The 16,318-nt window shown below is 39.0% G+C and overlaps 1 protein-coding gene and 1 long non-coding RNA gene across 5 annotated transcripts in view; one reads left to right on the top strand and one right to left on the bottom strand.

Annotated features, from left to right (window-relative positions):
- Nucleotides 1–16,318, top strand: part of LOC148056411 (uncharacterized) — a 116,635-nt gene that overhangs the window by 58,926 nt on the left and 41,391 nt on the right. The window lies entirely within an intron of this gene.
- The window catches only part of CA10 (carbonic anhydrase 10 (inactive)), a 207,011-nt gene that overhangs the window by 11,738 nt on the left and 178,955 nt on the right, over nucleotides 1–16,318 (bottom strand). For all 4 annotated transcript variants that reach the window (XM_087750508.1, XM_087750506.1, XM_087750507.1 and 1 more), the window contains 2 exons: nucleotides 2,777–2,872; nucleotides 369–441 (listed from right to left, as the gene is read on the bottom strand). In XM_087750508.1, the coding sequence (XP_087606634.1) occupies nucleotides 369–441; nucleotides 2,777–2,872 (169 nt within the window). The remainder of the gene's footprint in view (nucleotides 1–368; nucleotides 442–2,776; nucleotides 2,873–16,318) is intronic.

The following is a 16,318-nucleotide window of genomic DNA, read 5'->3' on the forward strand; positions in this document are numbered from 1 at the left end:
CAGCATCTTGACATAACCTGATTTGATACAACCCAGGCTGCTCCGCATGTTATTTTTATTGCTAACAGTAGGCAGTTTCTCCTGAGTATTCTGTGTGAATACAGTATATGTATTTGTTAAGTATAATTTCATTAATTTATTGCTTTTTCAAGCATAAAATAGACTTTGAAGTTCAAAATTCATTTGATGAACTGATGACCTTACTAGATTTTTCAGGTTCCCAAGTTTACCATGCAGAGTTGCTGGCAATGCAAACTTTGTAATTTTTGCCCATAATGAAGTGCCTCTTGTTTCAGTGGATTGCTAAATGCGTTATCTGATACTAAAAGCATACAGCTGTTAGCCACAGTAAATGAAAAGAAACTTACTTTTATACGTTATTCTCGTTATGGTGTCTCTGTTAAGCATACGATTTAGAAATGGATTTGATGATTCAGATACCTACAGAAGAGAAAATGCACAATGTCAGAGTCTTCTCACAAGCGTTTTCTGTCTGGAAATGCAGCTGCACTCTGTGTGCACGCACATGCACACGCACGCTCCTTCTCTCTCTCTCCTGCTGCTCCTCCAAATTGTTCCTGCCTTTTTTTCACTGTTGTGGGAAGAGGAAATAATTACTTAAATATTTTTCTAACAGAACTTGTTAGAAAGTTGGTATCTAAAAATAAACCCCCCAAAAACAGGTATGGGAGAACAGGATGAATAAAAATTAATGCCTGAATACAAGTGTGAGTGCAGGTTTCTTCTCCAACACCTTTGATGGGATTTACAGGTGGTTAATATAATTAGGTGGGATTTTCATCTAGTATTCTATTATTTTTCTATTTATTGAGAAATACACTTTCCTTGCAGCAGACTATTTAGACTGCAAATAAAATCTGTCTTCCCTTTCTTTTACATACAGGTATGAAATGCCTAAATGTCACCCACCTGTGCTCACAAATACGTATACGTACACATAAAATGTTCAGTCTACATTAACATAAGGATACCTGAGGAGGATTTAGAGGAAAAATGATAGAGGGCTTAGAGGCATTGTTGTTGTGTTAGGGTTTTTTTGGGTGTGGGGGGCGGTTTATGTGTGAGTTGTATGTACTTTATCAACAATATTATTGTTGATTATCAGTGATAATTTAGCAAGAGATTTTAATGTACTGTAAATGGCAAAATGATTATTGGTTAGCAACAAAATCAGTGTAGCTTTTTTTTATGGAGACATTTTAGTAACCCTGTAGCTAGCCTTCTAATATCCTACTTATCTTTCAATTATTTTGTGATGTGTGTTTTTTTGTTTTTGTTTTTGTTTTTTTTTTTATCAGACACTGGATGCTGCTGTTATACATCTAGCATTTATCCAGAATGAAATCCATTTATTTTGAAAATTGAAAACTTCACAAAAAGTTTAATTAAGATTTAGGAAAATAAATGGGCTATTGGACAAACTGGAATCCAGCTCTGTTTGACACGTAGCCTCCAGGAAAATTCAGTTCAGGTTCCATTTTGTGGAAATTCAGATAGTTTCTTCTCCACTTAGAAGTTTTTATAACTACTTTGGACACTTAAAGTAGAACACATCTTTTCATGCCAGTGAGAGAGGCCTAGAGAAAAATATGGTGAGGTAGATACTGGATTTTGTTGCTCATTACAAGAGGTGCGCAACTCGGCAAGTACCTGAGTGGTGCATTATTTAGACGAAATTGGCATGCTGGGCATTTTGAAGGCTTGCTTCAATTCTATGCTTTTGCGTGAATTCAAGTCAGATCGTTGGGTCGTAATACAATACACTTTGGATGAAAAAAGGTAATGTAAACATCTTAAATATTAGACCTGTATAAAAGGGCAATTTTCATATCTAATTATTCAATATGCTCTGTGAAATGCATATTTTAATTCTGAGATAAATGCTTTGTTGGGAACTTTACGTTATGAAATGGGATTAGAGAGTAGTAAAGGGAATGAATAGATATCCAATATGTAAGGTCTGATGATGAAAGCCATTTGTTTCAGCATAAAGCACTTATTCAGAAATATATACTTTTTTAGATTGATGAAAAAGAGATACATAATGGCTGAATATGAACAATGTTTTAGGGGGTAATGCATGCTTCATATAAAATGAGAGAAAAGGTTTCTCTAATGCAATTAGGGAGGTTTGAGTCTTGAGTTCAACGCTAGATCACTGTAATTTATAGACTTAACTGTGCATCTTGAATGCAACAGGATGGAGACTAAAATATGACAAAATGTTCACATGTCTGTCTAGCTCTGTGAAATGGAAGATATTAAGAGTTACCCTTTTAACGTTCTTTAAGTTTTGAGTAGTTTAAGATGTTTTAAATAACATTGTGAGAAAAACTTATTTTGCTGACTTTGAAATACCAGCATGTCTCCAAAGAGCAAACATGCCCTCTTTCCCAGGGCCTCAACCTACTAGGAGAGATTTACTTTTAATTGAATAACGTTTCATGAAGAAATACCAAATCTGCAAAATTAGTAACTTTTGTCATAGCCAGTAAAGTGTTAGGAGTAATGTTTATGATATAAAGATTCACCCCCCCCCCCCCCCCCTTGTGCCTTTTCATTTTCCTTGCATCACATTGTAAATGCTTTGGAGTAGAGATTGTGTGTTCAGTTCCTGGGACGATGCTGTCTCTGGATTCCAGACCAGAGCCTCTAGCCTATAGTATAATGAGCAGTCTTAATTCCTAGATTTATAGCTTATGGAAAAAGAAGTCCATTGCCTATGTATTAGGTATTGATAATGCTGAATACTTACTTTCATAAATATGGAAACTACCACCAACCCATTAGGACTCTTTGCAGCTTCTGTGACATTTGTGTACAGCTCGTGGTTATAGTGGATTAGTTGAACCTAGAAAACAGGGAAGGGAAAGATCATGATTAAACAGTAGCAAATCATACCATGCACTGTTTGCAAATACTCTCTATACACCAATTGGTTTGTATTAGGATCCCATCCATGCTTAGGATATTTTGTAACAGTGCAATTTTTCAGAGGTTTGCGGCACGCGTGATTTTAATAATTTCAGTCACCATCTGGCTCCAACTGGCACAGCACCAGCATGTTTTCTTCTAAATTGCCAGTAAGTGAATTTACCCACATCAAGTTATGAATTGCACTGCAGGGGTTGACATAATTTCCCTGTTGCAACAGCACTTGCCATGGGCACCAAGTAATCTGTACTTTTCAGCCTCAAGCCAAACACAGAGGAGTCAGGGGTTGAAATATTTGAAGAAACATATGGGATACGGGTTTGGAACTGTTTAAACCAGCACTCGCAGAATTCAAAATACTAATATTCATTGGCCCCAGATTTTACAAACTCTGTTACAAAAGCTCCTACAGTTAGGCACTTACTGTATTATTGTTAACCAGGTTCTCCTTAGCTCCTACAGCTTTCCTTCTGCTTTTTAGTTTTATGATTTGCTGGAACTTTTAAATTATGAAGGCACAGTTCATCTCTCTCCCTGCATATGTAAATGTCTTACCCAGAACAACGGTATTGGATTTCTCTGGGATCACTGGGCACTGTTACCATTTATATTGCAATTTGTAGCCTCACTTTTTTTTTTTTTTTTAAAGATGAACAACTTTAGTGAACTCGTGAGGCAGTTAAGTACTTCTAAGAATTTGAAAGGCTAGTTAGCTTTATTTAGCCTAAAGATACCTTTCTTAGTTTTCAGATGTCAATTAGAAAAGTAAGGTCATTGTTCTGGCATTTTCAGAATTGCAGCAGCCTGATGTTTGTGTTTAAACATGAGGCGTGTCTTCCATGCGCTGGCATAAATCTAAAGGCTGTCCACTGAAATTTCTGGACTTACATACTGTGAACAAGATCAGTATTAACTTGATCTATGTCTGGTAGTCTTTTTAACTGTACAAATGGCAAAAGGCTAATACTGCCAGTAAAGAAATGTCATCATAGTGTGCTTTCCATGTTTATAACCAGGAGAAAAAAACCAAAAACATCCCAAAAAACACTGGAATGGGGTTTAGTGCCCGCATTGATGACTTTGTCTTTTGGATGAATGCAATGTCCAGTGCTTCAGTAGTGAAACACAATTGCAAGGATTTCTCTGCAAGAATGACCTCCCTGTACAATCTGCAGCGCACAATCAAGTTACAAAGCCTTGCTTTGCCATCCAAATACCTATGTCCACCAACGTGCGTACTAGTAGTGATCTGAATTATACCAGCATCCCAATTTATGTGTGACCTACACCATTATTATCTCAGTCTATCATAAGCTGAGAAATAAATGATGTGTCCAAACTCTGGGAGTGTTCAGACAGTTCACTTCCTACTGGTGTGGTTTAACCCGGCAGGCAGCTAAACACCACACAGCCGTTGGCTCGCCTCCCCCCCGCCCAGTGGGATGGGGGAGAAGCGGGGGAAAAAAAGTAAAACTCATGGATTGAGATAAAGACAGTTTAATAGGACAGAAAAGGAAGGGAAGACAATAATAATAATGATAAAAGAATAACAAGAATAAGTGGTACGCAATGCAATTGCTTGCCACCCACTGACCGATGCCCAGCCAGTTCCCGAGTGGCAGTCCCTGGCCCCCGGCCAGCTCCCCCAGTTTATACACTGGGCGTGACGCCATACGGTATGGACCAGCCCTGTGGCCAGTCTGGGTCGCTGTCCTGGCTGTGCCCCCTCCCAGCTCCTTGTGCACCGGGCAGAGCAGGGAAAGCTGCAAAGTCCGTGACTTAGTGTAAGCACTGCTTAGCAACAACTAAAACATCAGTGTGTTATCAACATTATTCTCATCCTAAATCCAAAACACAGCACTATACCAGCTACTAGGAAGAAAGTTAACTCTGTCCCAGCCAAAACCAGGACACATACGCTCTGCCCTGATTGCAAAATATATTCTTCTTATATGTAAATTACTCAGAATCAGATCTTACGAGCTTTCCTAATATAAAAATCCACCAAGTATTGTCCTCCCACCACCACTCAAATCCCTTAGCGATGCTTTTAGTGCTTGGACATTGATGTAAAAAGGGGTAGTGGAAATTCTGAAAGGAAAGAGAATGTTTGCATTAGTAAGATTAGAAGATCTTTGGCATATAGCTTTACTATTTACAGCTAACAGATCACAGACCAAAAAAATAAGGTAAGGGACAAAATTACTGCTAGAATGTGTTCATTTCAGTTACTTTTGTCCTGTCTGGATCGGGAACTATTGGCTGACCTTTTTACAATTCACACAGTAGGCATTTTTTAAGGCAAGCAAACAAACCAAACTGGAACGAAAAAGTAAAAATGTCAAAGTAGCCAATGAAGTCATCTACTAAATTCTGACAGCTAGGAAGCAGGATGAATGCAGTAGGTTTCCTAAAGGTCTTGTAAAGAATTAATGAGAGAATTTACAGCACATAGGGGTTACAGGCTCATTAGTCATCACTTTGTGGTACTACTGAACTTTGATAACATCATGGTTCTGGAGACTGCACTCACTGAAATTCTTAGGCTTAGTAACATATTTTTCTTTTTATGTACAACTATTCACTCTGGCAGCCAGACTAGTGAATTATCAAGGAAATAAGTGATTAAATCTGCTTTAGACTAGAATTCCTTCTGTACAAAGTCCCAGAATAACAATGAATCAGATTAATTTAGTTCATCTAATAAACCAAAATGTCTAGTGCAGGAATGGGTAAAAGCGAGGACCAAATTCTCCTTCCACCCATGGAAGCCCTGAGTCAATGTCAAACTCTCATTTTTACTGATGGGACTGACGGAAATAAAAGTCCTGAAGTATATATGACCACGTATATGGTATTTGTCCCAGACTCACCGCACCGAGCCTACTGACCACTGCAGTTCTAGTCTTGCATAGCACATCACGTTGCAAGGGGTGATATGGGCCTCAGCACATACTGGTGTCCCGGCTCTGTTGGCGACCTCTCTCAATGTCGGAGAGACAATTCAGTCTGTGCAGAACTCACACCCAGACTGCAGGCAGTCAATAGGTATTTGTGGGAATGAGTGAACAGACTTGAACTGATTAGAAATTAGAATAGTTATTTCCTTTGTTGATCTATAAATGATCTCTCCACCCCGTATTGCACTGTCTTTACAATAAAAGTACTTGTCTGAGAACTTTGGCATTGTTTACCAGTGCTTTCAAGTGGTTTTCATTTCAAGTTTCCCATTCCTGCAGGTTTGTATGCCTCTGCCCCATTCCGCCTCTGCTTATCAAATCTCAGTTTGGTAATGAACTGTTTTGGAGAGTGTGCTTGAGAAACCTTGCTTAACTAGAGTGTGAAAAGCTCCCCTTGCCTTGCTGTGAATTATTGTTTCTCAAAGATCCCAGTGCTGAATGAAGACAGATTTTTTTTTTTTTTTTTCTTCTGAAACCTGTCACTTTCTCTGTGTTGAGTTGTATCCTTCCTCCCTGCAGCCAAATGAATTTTAAAGCTGTTTCCATGACACCATGGTTAAATTCATTAGGTTTCTCTTTTTTAAAAAAAACATTGACCATGTAAGGAGACATAATTTTCAAAGTTTCTCATATGGAACAGACTAATTTAGAAAGGTACAAATGAATAAAGATGTCTTAGATATAGAATATTACATACAGGATAAAAAATATTATTCCCTATTAAATTCCTTCTTTTGAGAATAATTTCTTTAAAGTTGCCTGAAATACCTGTAATCTTACAGTCTGTATTAAATATTACTAGAGTCTTCCATGAAGGTGAAGCCACACATAACTAAAATTGCTCATATGTGAAAAATATCACTTTTTCAAATGATGACATTGTATTAAAAACAAAGCACAACAAGAGCAAACTTGCAATGCTGAAAGTACCCTTTGATTTTAGTTTGAGTTTCAGGGCTCAAACACGATACAGAATCTTGTTATAAGCTATTGATTTTCTTGGGAAGATTCCCCCTTTAAGATTAATTTGCCACAGAACAACTGATAGCTCTTTGTTTTCCTCGAGCTATAGAAGTTCTATTTTTCAGGGAGAAGAAGAGAATTAAGATTAATTACTCTCTTTTAGCTGATGAAAATCCAGAATGTGCCCTTGTTCCATCACCCAAGAATGTGCATGGGACCAGGAGCAGACACAGCACTTTTTAGACACCCGAGGTTGGCGGCGTTGGGAATGTCAGCAGGAGCTGACGCCAGTACATTAGGGGTAATCTGCTGAGCGCGCTCTCCTCAGCCCGGTAGGCTGTGTCTTTATATAGACAGGTGGATATTATGGCTATATAATAATATAGACAGGTGGATATTATGGCTCATGTTCTGGCCACTGTGGGGAAAACATCTAATTCCCTTTCCCAACACATGTGCATGTGTGTTTATAATGGTAATAACCTGTTCTTTGCCTGTACTGTGATAAAGTTCAGCGCTGTACTCACATTGTTTGTACTGGTTTTCCTCTGGAATGTGTTCTGCTGTTTTTCTTGATCCTTCACCCAGGTGGAACGTGCATCTTTGGGCAGAGCTAGTAGCAGGATGTTGTCTGTGGCATTTGACCAAGGCTCTTTGGCTAAGCAAAAGGAGGCAGTCTGCTGTGTTGATGGCTGTGGGTGCCAAAAATTCCGGGGACCCTTTTCAGCAATCTTTTAGCAATTTTTTAACTTGGACAAAGACCCTCTGTGGATTACAGAGCTCTGACCTAGTGTGCATGCATTAACGCTTTTATAAATGTTAGATCACTGTGAGATATTCCGCTGCAGTGAGACACGGAGAAATAGAAAACTGATGGAATTGAGAGTATCACAGTACTTTACACACAAATGTTTCCGTAGTCGTCCTGGGAGTAATGGAATACCCTTTATTCTCACTTGGAAGTGTTGTAATTGAGCGCATAAACATTTTGATTTGTAAATGACAAGGGATCTAAACCACGAAGTGAATGGCAGCAGGGAACAGCTAATCTGTAACTATAATATTTGTATTATGCTGTGCTACCTGATAAACTGTTGGGATATCTGATTGAGAGCAAGCACAAAGTATGTTTCCAGCACAGCAGGGAACAAAAGCAAATGAAATTGCTCAAGAAGACAAGTTAAATGTTTGTTTTGATTCAGAGTCCCTGTAAAAAGTGGCTAAGATCTCATTAAGGAAAAAATGTATATATTTTTGTTTATCCAAAGTTTAATAAAAACAGCAAAGGAAATGTAATTTCTGTATGGCAGGTGTCCAGTGAGGAAAACAATTTTAATGAGTTAAAACCTATTAATAATAACAGTTGATATTCCAGTGTTAAAATATAGTTGCTCTTACAGGTTTTGTAAAACCCTTTGGAAAGAGCAGTAATGTCATTATCACCTAAGCGTTATTTATGGTATTAATTTTGTGGATCTGAACAGGTATGAGATCTGAGGTCCTCACTTTGTGAAATAAATGAGTTTTTTTAAAATGTCCCCTGGTTCTAGGATGTGTAATTTGTGTGGCTGACAAAAATATTTTTAGATTTGTCTTAAATTAAATTAAATGTACCTCCTGCTTCATGGAAAGGTATAACACCATCTGTGAGAACATGCACCAGGCTCCTCGGAACCTGTGGTTCTGATCTGTCTTGTTTCGTTGGACCAATACCTGGCAGTGATGCAGTGGAAATTTTCCTACCTTTGGCAAGCGATGAAGGATTTTTATGGTGTGTTGCTTAATAATAGGCCTAAATATCACACGGACTCTTCAAGAAAGAAAAAAAGTTAATTGCAGTTTTTTCAGAATTGGTTAGGATATGGAGCTGGATGTTAATGTTGTCTTTTCCTGAATTCTTACAATGATCAAACCTTGTTTGTCCAAACACACACTCACCCACGTGCAAGGAGAGTGACTAAGGCTGTACGTATTTCATGATCGCATCTGGTGGATGCTCCTGGCCTGCTCAAGGCACAAGTCATCACAATTCAAGCAGCGTAAGAACTTTAACTCTCTGGTCCAGTTCTCAGTCCCTTTTCTGCTCTCAGTGGGCTTATTCAAAGTAACAGCTGGAGAGCTGGGCTGTTAGTGGGCTCTGAAGAAGATGTTTAAGACGACAGAAATCACGATTCACAGTAATTGTCTTTGAAAAACAAAACCACCTTTTTCTTATGCACAGGGTAGTCTACCATGAAATGTCAGGATCTGCCAAGGTGGTGTTACCCACATGCTAATTAATTAATCCATAGGTCTACCTGTCTGTTGGTTTTTTTTTGTGTGTAAGCCCACAGCAGTGAGGTACTCTTACGTTGTTGGTAAATTTGTAACATAAATTTTATATGACCACCTATACTTTCAGCAGTTTACTTAACGTTTTAACAGACTACTGTGGTTTTAAGATTAAAATCAGTTAAAAACATTAATTTACTTTAATATAACAAAGGAGAAATGCAAAAAAACATTTGTTTGAAATAATTTTATATCTCTGACTCTCTTTGTTCTCTCTGTTAAAACAAAGGTTCTTTAGGCTGTTGCTGACAAATGTGGTTTTGTGGTTTGTGGTTGTTTTTTTTTTTTACTGCTTTTGACAGTTATTCCATGATTTGAAAGAAATTCCTATAAAATACTGGTTTCATAGAAAGGCCTGTCATCCACATTTAGAGAAATATGCCAGCAATTGTATCCTAGATAAATAAAAAAGATTATAATTCTTTTTTTACTTAAAAGAATAAGACTCGGAATGCAAGGAAGCAACTCTGTTTTCTCCTGCTTCTGAGCAGAGAGCTGTATAAAAGCATGTGCAGAGCAAGGCAATAATGCATCATGCAGTAAAGTGGAAATGCAGTCAAGGGTTAACTATACTTGGCTGCAAAATCTACTTTACTAGAAATAACGATATGCGAGGAATTAGCACTTAAACTGCAAATGGTGTCTAACACTTCATTAGACCAGTTGGTAACAAGAACTAACTTGCAATACCTCTGTTCGACAAATGGTGTTCAATAGTGAGCTTTACCCAGGGTTCCCTGGTAAGCAGTTAACACTGTGCGTTATTTTCAGCATATATTTTGACTCAAAAAAAAAAAAAAAAAAAAAAGTAGCATTGCCTGCTTTAGGTTTAAAGTAGTTATCTCTAGATGCAGACGTACAAATGAAAGGTGAGTGAGAGTCTTAAGCTTTCTGGGGCGTCTGTTCTAAGCTCCTCTAACCGGGTATTTAATAGTAGTTTGCAGAGATTGGTGAGAATCAGGTCTGAAGCGAGACAGCCATTTTGGCTGCTGGCCTGGTATCTTACCTGATGAGGCTCCTAACAGAGCAAAACATACTTATTCCTTGTTTATATGCAACCATTGCAGCTAGAAAATATGAAAAATATGACCTGAATGAAGTGTAGATGATTTTAAAGTATTTCTCTTTAATATTTTTATATGTTCTTATTTCTTTTGTAAGTCTTACTTTAATTTATTTGCAAGTAGAAAAAAAGGCTATTTTAGACAATATTTAAAACTGGATGTTTCTTTTCAGCATCTGAAGGACTACCATAAAAAGTACAAATTACTAGCTTAAGAGGTCGGATTGTCTGTGCGTGCCTCAGAATTTGCTATTAGGACTTTGTGCTAACACCAAAAAATTAAGTAAATGATAGGCTGAAGAAATAAATGCGAAAGGTGAGGGATTCCTGCCATCCAAATGCTGCCGGAACTGTTCCAAGTGTCACAATCATTTGTACTCTCTTCCAGATAGCAGGAAACACAATGAAGGAAAAATCCAAATTGAGCCCCAGAGGTACACGGATGTGTCCGTGATGCTGGTTGCTGTGTGGCTTCAGGAGGATTTTTGACAGGGCAGTCATTGCTGAAGCTTTCTGCTGCCGATTATTCTAAACATGGGGTATTTTTGGCTGACCTGCCAGTCACCCACTCTTGTCATTCATTGTTAGCAGATGAGCGAGAGCTGGGTAAACATAAATGACACTGTTCCGCAGTTCACTTTGTGTGAGGATCAAAATGAAGTCTTAGACTCAAATGTTTAATGTTGATTATGTCTTGGCTGATGCAAAATTTCATTGCAAGCTGTAATTTGGCACTGACCCAATCCATCATCTACGAAAGTTATATCTTAAGAGAGAATAGGGGTAATGTAGGAAAAAAGGCTATTAGATGAGCCTATCATCATTTCTGGATTCGTGCAGGATTTTCTGACTAAACACTACATTTGAATTGTTTTCTCATTTTAAATACAACAGATGCTCAGACACCATGATGATGAATTCAGTATAAATGCTCCGTTTGGGAGATTCAGTTATAGAATGGTGTTCTGAATTTTTGGGAGAATTCTGTATTTCTGTAGCAATCAGTCCAGAAAGCGGCAGAAACTGGTTCCTGCAAGTCAAAAATGTGGTGAAGTAGCGATTGATGTTATTTTTGTTGTTCGCTGTGTTACCCTGAGACATTGAGTCACAAGGACACCCGTGCAAGGTCACCGAATGGTGTGACAGAGATGCATTAACAGTTCAGGCCTTCTCTAACAACATGTGATGCCACTACAGCTCTCGGTCTACCTTGCCAAAGTGCCATCTGTAGCTACATTGCTGTTCAAAGGGTGGGCATGACGGGCAAGGGTAAACGGAGAAATACCACAGACTGATGAATAAAACAATGAGCAAAAAAAGTTAATAGAATTTGGGCTAGTGAAAATCTAGTTGTTGATCTAGGCCTTATCCCTTTTGTCCTCATTTTATTATCTAGTAGGAAAAAAATGGTCAAGCTTAATATACCTGATGTTAACAAAGAAGGAAAGAAAAAGTTAGTGTTAGGATTACAAACCAGAAGCAGAAACGAGGCAGTTACCAGTTTTACCTGCTCTCTTGAGTATAGAAGTATATTGTGAAATTGAGAATATAATTTTATGTGGCAAAAACAAAGCATGGGATTTTATATCCTTAAAATGACAATAAGGTGTGTATACAAGGAAAACACAGAACAACATTGGGGATGTATTTTAAGAAGCTGTTGGTGTGGTCCGTCTGTGTTTCATGGAAGTCCTTGTCCAGCCCATTTGGGCAGCCGCTCCTGCCTGCCTACCCGAATGCTGTCTTTTGTTGCCTGATCTCAGCCTAGCACAGGCATCCAGTCTGTCGTTACTGCGCCTGCCACGGTGCGTGGCCTTAGGACCTCTCCTTCCCCACTCCCTGCCGGCAGGCATAGGCTGGGAGAAGAACGTAGCACAGGATCTGTGGAAATTGGCTGCTCTTCCAGGGAGGAGGGGAAGAAAGGGAGATGGTCTACTTGCCCTTTGGGAAGGGAAAGCGGTGCGTAAACGTGGAGGATGGACATATGCACTTGGTGAGATGAGACTTTCTGTTTTAAAGCAATAGAATTGCAAAATGTTAGTAGTAGATCCATTGAAAGTTAAATGTGAAAACACAGAGAGGGTCTCGTGGGATCTTTCTGAATGATTTATTGACACATGCTTTTCTCTCAAGAGTCTCCTTCCCCTTTAGTGATCGGGTTGCTCACCTATGAGTTAAGAAAATTATGTTCAACTCCTTCTCTGCCCTAAAGCAAATCTTCCTACTATTTCTGCCCAGCTTGCCATCTCTGAAATGAGAATAGCTGCACTTCTCCAGTAACAATGTTGTGAGATGCTCAGATGTAACATTAACGGAGTTGGGGAAAGCGTCTAGATAATGAATGTCATGTTATGGAGTTCAATTTGTGTTATTGATCCATGACAGTTTGTGACACATCACCCATAAAAGGTACAAAAAGACGCTCAGAATACAAATAGTTGTTTTGGCTGAAGACAGTGGGACACTTGGATTTTCAGCACCTGAAAGAGTGATAACAGGGAAACATTTAAAGCCTGATAAAAGAGGAAAATAATTTGCAATGGATATAATTGCTAGTGATCGTAGCGTTAAATCTTTGTATGTAAGTTGAGGGCTCAAAGACAGAAAAGTTTGAGGAAGCCCAGCTTGACTCAAAATAGCCAAAAGCATTTCTGGAGTGAATGTTTTATTGAATTATTGAAGGTCCTTTGGGATATTAATTCTGTGGTAGATGAGCTAATATATCAGAGAGTCAAATTTTTAGAAATTATTTGAAGAAATTTCACACCAGGATGTCCTGTTTAAGGCGTGGAGTCAGAGATTGAGAGGAAAGAAGGCACAGATCTACCCTGCAGGCAGAAAACAAGGGGTTTTTTTTTGTTTTTGTTTAAGAATATCCTGGAAGCTTCTTTTAAAGCTAAGGAAGGCCTTTTGCTGTTTACGTGAATTGCATAAGAGACAGTTTCACGTTTGTCATTTAAAAGGTAAATTTGAAGTTGAGAAATAATGAACGCAGTCAAAACAAGAGGACATGAATTATCTAAGAATATGAGATAGTACAGCTTAAGGCAGACAACTATAAAATTATCTTGTTTCTAAATGAATGGAGTGGCATTATACTCGGTAAGAAAGATAACTGGCACTTAAAAGTCATAACTAAGCCAGTCATCTCTGTAAAGTAAGCCTTTTAGTTCTATCTGCAGATTTGGTGAAAGAAAGTCGGATATTGGCAAACACTACTCAACAAATGCAGTATAGCATAAATTAAAAGGGCATGAAATTACACACAGCAGCATTTGTTTATCATAAGAACACATTCTTCTGGGTACCTTGTAAAGGGCACTGAACATTGCCACATGGTAAGAGCAGTTCAGTACAGCCACAGAACTGCAGATTAGCGCCGCTTACAAACAAACAGAGGAAGAAGATGATCAGAGAAGCCTTGCCAGTAGCCTTAATTATACTGCGGGTGAAGTCCAAGGATCTAACAGTGGTTTTCTTTCTTAAAGGTATTTTCTGCAGTTTCCTGTTTTATATCATCCCTTAAAGCTGCTTCCCTACATCTACAACAAATAGTCATCTCTCCTTCACGTGGATGAGAAGAGAACCCCTCCTCTTCCATTTGTTTCAGAAACTTTCTAATTATATATTTCAGCACAGTAGCAACCTTTTTCCCGTCTCACTGGTAATTGTTGCCCAGACCAGCTAAACACCCATCACCTCTGCTTCACCATTTGTCTTGTCTGTATAACGCGAATGCTTAGAAACAAGAAGCCACCTGAAAACCCCAGCTAAATATTAGGAAGTAAAGCTGAGAGTTAGCCTTTGTGAATATGCTCCAAATTACACTTATTCACAAGTTTTTAAAGTTAAAAAGCAAAGATCAGTGAAAAATAATGAAAACCAATAGCAACTCCAACAGAAATACGGTACCTGCCATGTCTCTGTGGGCTGTTTGAGCAGTGAGGTGTGACTATTAAGCAGACAAAAGGGTGAAGAAAATCCGTTACGCAGACAGCCTGGTTGTAAAAAAGCGAATAGCGCTTCAGTTAGGAATTAGACCAAGGGACGAATGAACAGAGGGTGAAGCCATGGTGCGTCATCTCTAACCTTAGAAGCAGATCTGCCTAATGGGATTTGAGGGTTGTGGAAAGGAGGTTCCTGAGCACACAGCGCTTTGGGGATCCTGGCTGTCAGTGTTCACGATATAATCGGGCTTGTTGTGAATCTGGAATCTTTTAACTGGTAATTCACTTCTTCACTGGGAAAGGGTGGTGAGGGTAGCCACAACAGTTCAGATCTGCAACACAAGTGTTGTACATGCCTGTCTTTAAAACATAGGTGAGTCCAGAGTCCCTTAGTTCTCAAAATACGCCTCTGGGACACGATGGTGGTGAAAGGGGCAGCAGTAAAGTCACACTTGCAGTTTGTATCAGCGGGCTTTCTACATCGGACAACAGAAGTCAAAGCTTTTCTTCCCATTAGAAAGCACAGTCTATTCACTTGCAGGTTAATTTACCTAGCTGAAATGCTGAAAATACTGGAATGGAAATACCTGAAATGCCAAACGGATATTGTCCCTTAATGAAAGAAAGCCAGGGAATGTGCCATGCTCCAAAATGCTGAACTCCTGGGGAAATCTTTAGTCTGTTGGACTTTCTGCAATTAGAAAAGGTGAATTTGGGTGATGAGCCAATTAAAAGTCTTTGAAATTCATTTTGTCCACGTAGTAAACTATTTTCTGCTGGCAGAAAGCCTGGCCTCAGGCAGGCTGTGAAAGCAGCTCCTTATTCTCACTGGCAAAGGGCCTGGCCTTCAAAATGTTGCTGCGACTGCATGCAAATACCACACACTTTATTTCTTGCTGCTTCCAGCTCCCGCTGGAAGAGCTATAGACCCCTGAAATACTAACTGACCGGGGATCTGCAGCGTCCCTTCATGCGGGATTAACGTCTGAATGAAGTGAGGGATTGTGAAAGGTACAGCTGCAGCTCTGCAACAACCGGCTTTCAACTTGCCTCTCATCACAGCACTATTTCCTTCAGCGGCCCTACTGACCAGCAGTGAGGAGGGGAGGCAAAAAGCAGTAGATGGTGCCTGCCCCTCTCCCATCCCCGGCAGCAGCCACCTCCACCTGCCAGAACACCCTTGGGAAGATGGTTATTTTAAAGAGTGAATCCTGGGTCCTGCTTTCCCCATGTCGTTAGGGGCTGCGTGCTCACAGTGTGACTGTAATGCTGGGCTGTGGCAAATACTGTGGTTAGCTTCGAATTCACGCCAATCTCATAAAATCATGCAAATAGTGACAAATGTGGTACACAGTGACTGGAATGGTATTGCTTTTTGTTAGATGTGTAAGAAAAAAACATTTAATACAAGCAGTGTCTCCTGTGGGTTTTGTCTTATTTTTCCCCCCGTGAAATTACTATTAAAAATTCAACCAGCTGTAGTTTCTTCAGTTAGTGTTGTGCCTGCCACCTCTTCCGTTATTTAATTTCTTTGTTATGTACGTTATCCTGTGGTACGGCTCTTGCACGGCGAAAGAGAACCTTTCTCTTAGTGCACAGATGAAATGGAGCTGAAAATTAGAGCAGATGAAAATCCAGCTCTTTGAACTGTAATGTTAAGAAATCTTCAACTTAAGTAGACACCTAATTGAAGATAATGCTGACTTTATATATTACTTTGTTACTTTGTCAAGCTTACATCATTAAGCGCGCATTTGATTTCATTATACTGCAGTAAACAATTTGTTGTTGTGGTAAGATATGCTGGTTTGCAATATCTGTGGGCAAAGTTGCGCTATACTTTAAATGCAGATAGTGCTGTCTTCAGATTTTGAGTTATGGAGCAACAGTGTAACTATCCTATTACCTTGCTAAAACATCTAATTATTTGTCAATGATGCGAAAACCTGAGAACTTAGATGTGAGAAATTGTAGTACGAATGTAGCTACTATTTTTTTTTCATTGACACTTTAACAATATCAATTTGCTAGGCTGTTGTGAGGAAAGGATCCCATTTAAAATTATGGCAATGGGGACTGTATATCACTAATATGATATC

This window comes from Nipponia nippon, unplaced genomic scaffold (genome assembly GCF_047370975.1).
Source record: "Nipponia nippon isolate SJK-2023a ecotype South Korea unplaced genomic scaffold, ASM4737097v1 scaffold_14, whole genome shotgun sequence".
Lineage (NCBI taxonomy): Eukaryota > Metazoa > Chordata > Aves > Pelecaniformes > Threskiornithidae > Nipponia > Nipponia nippon.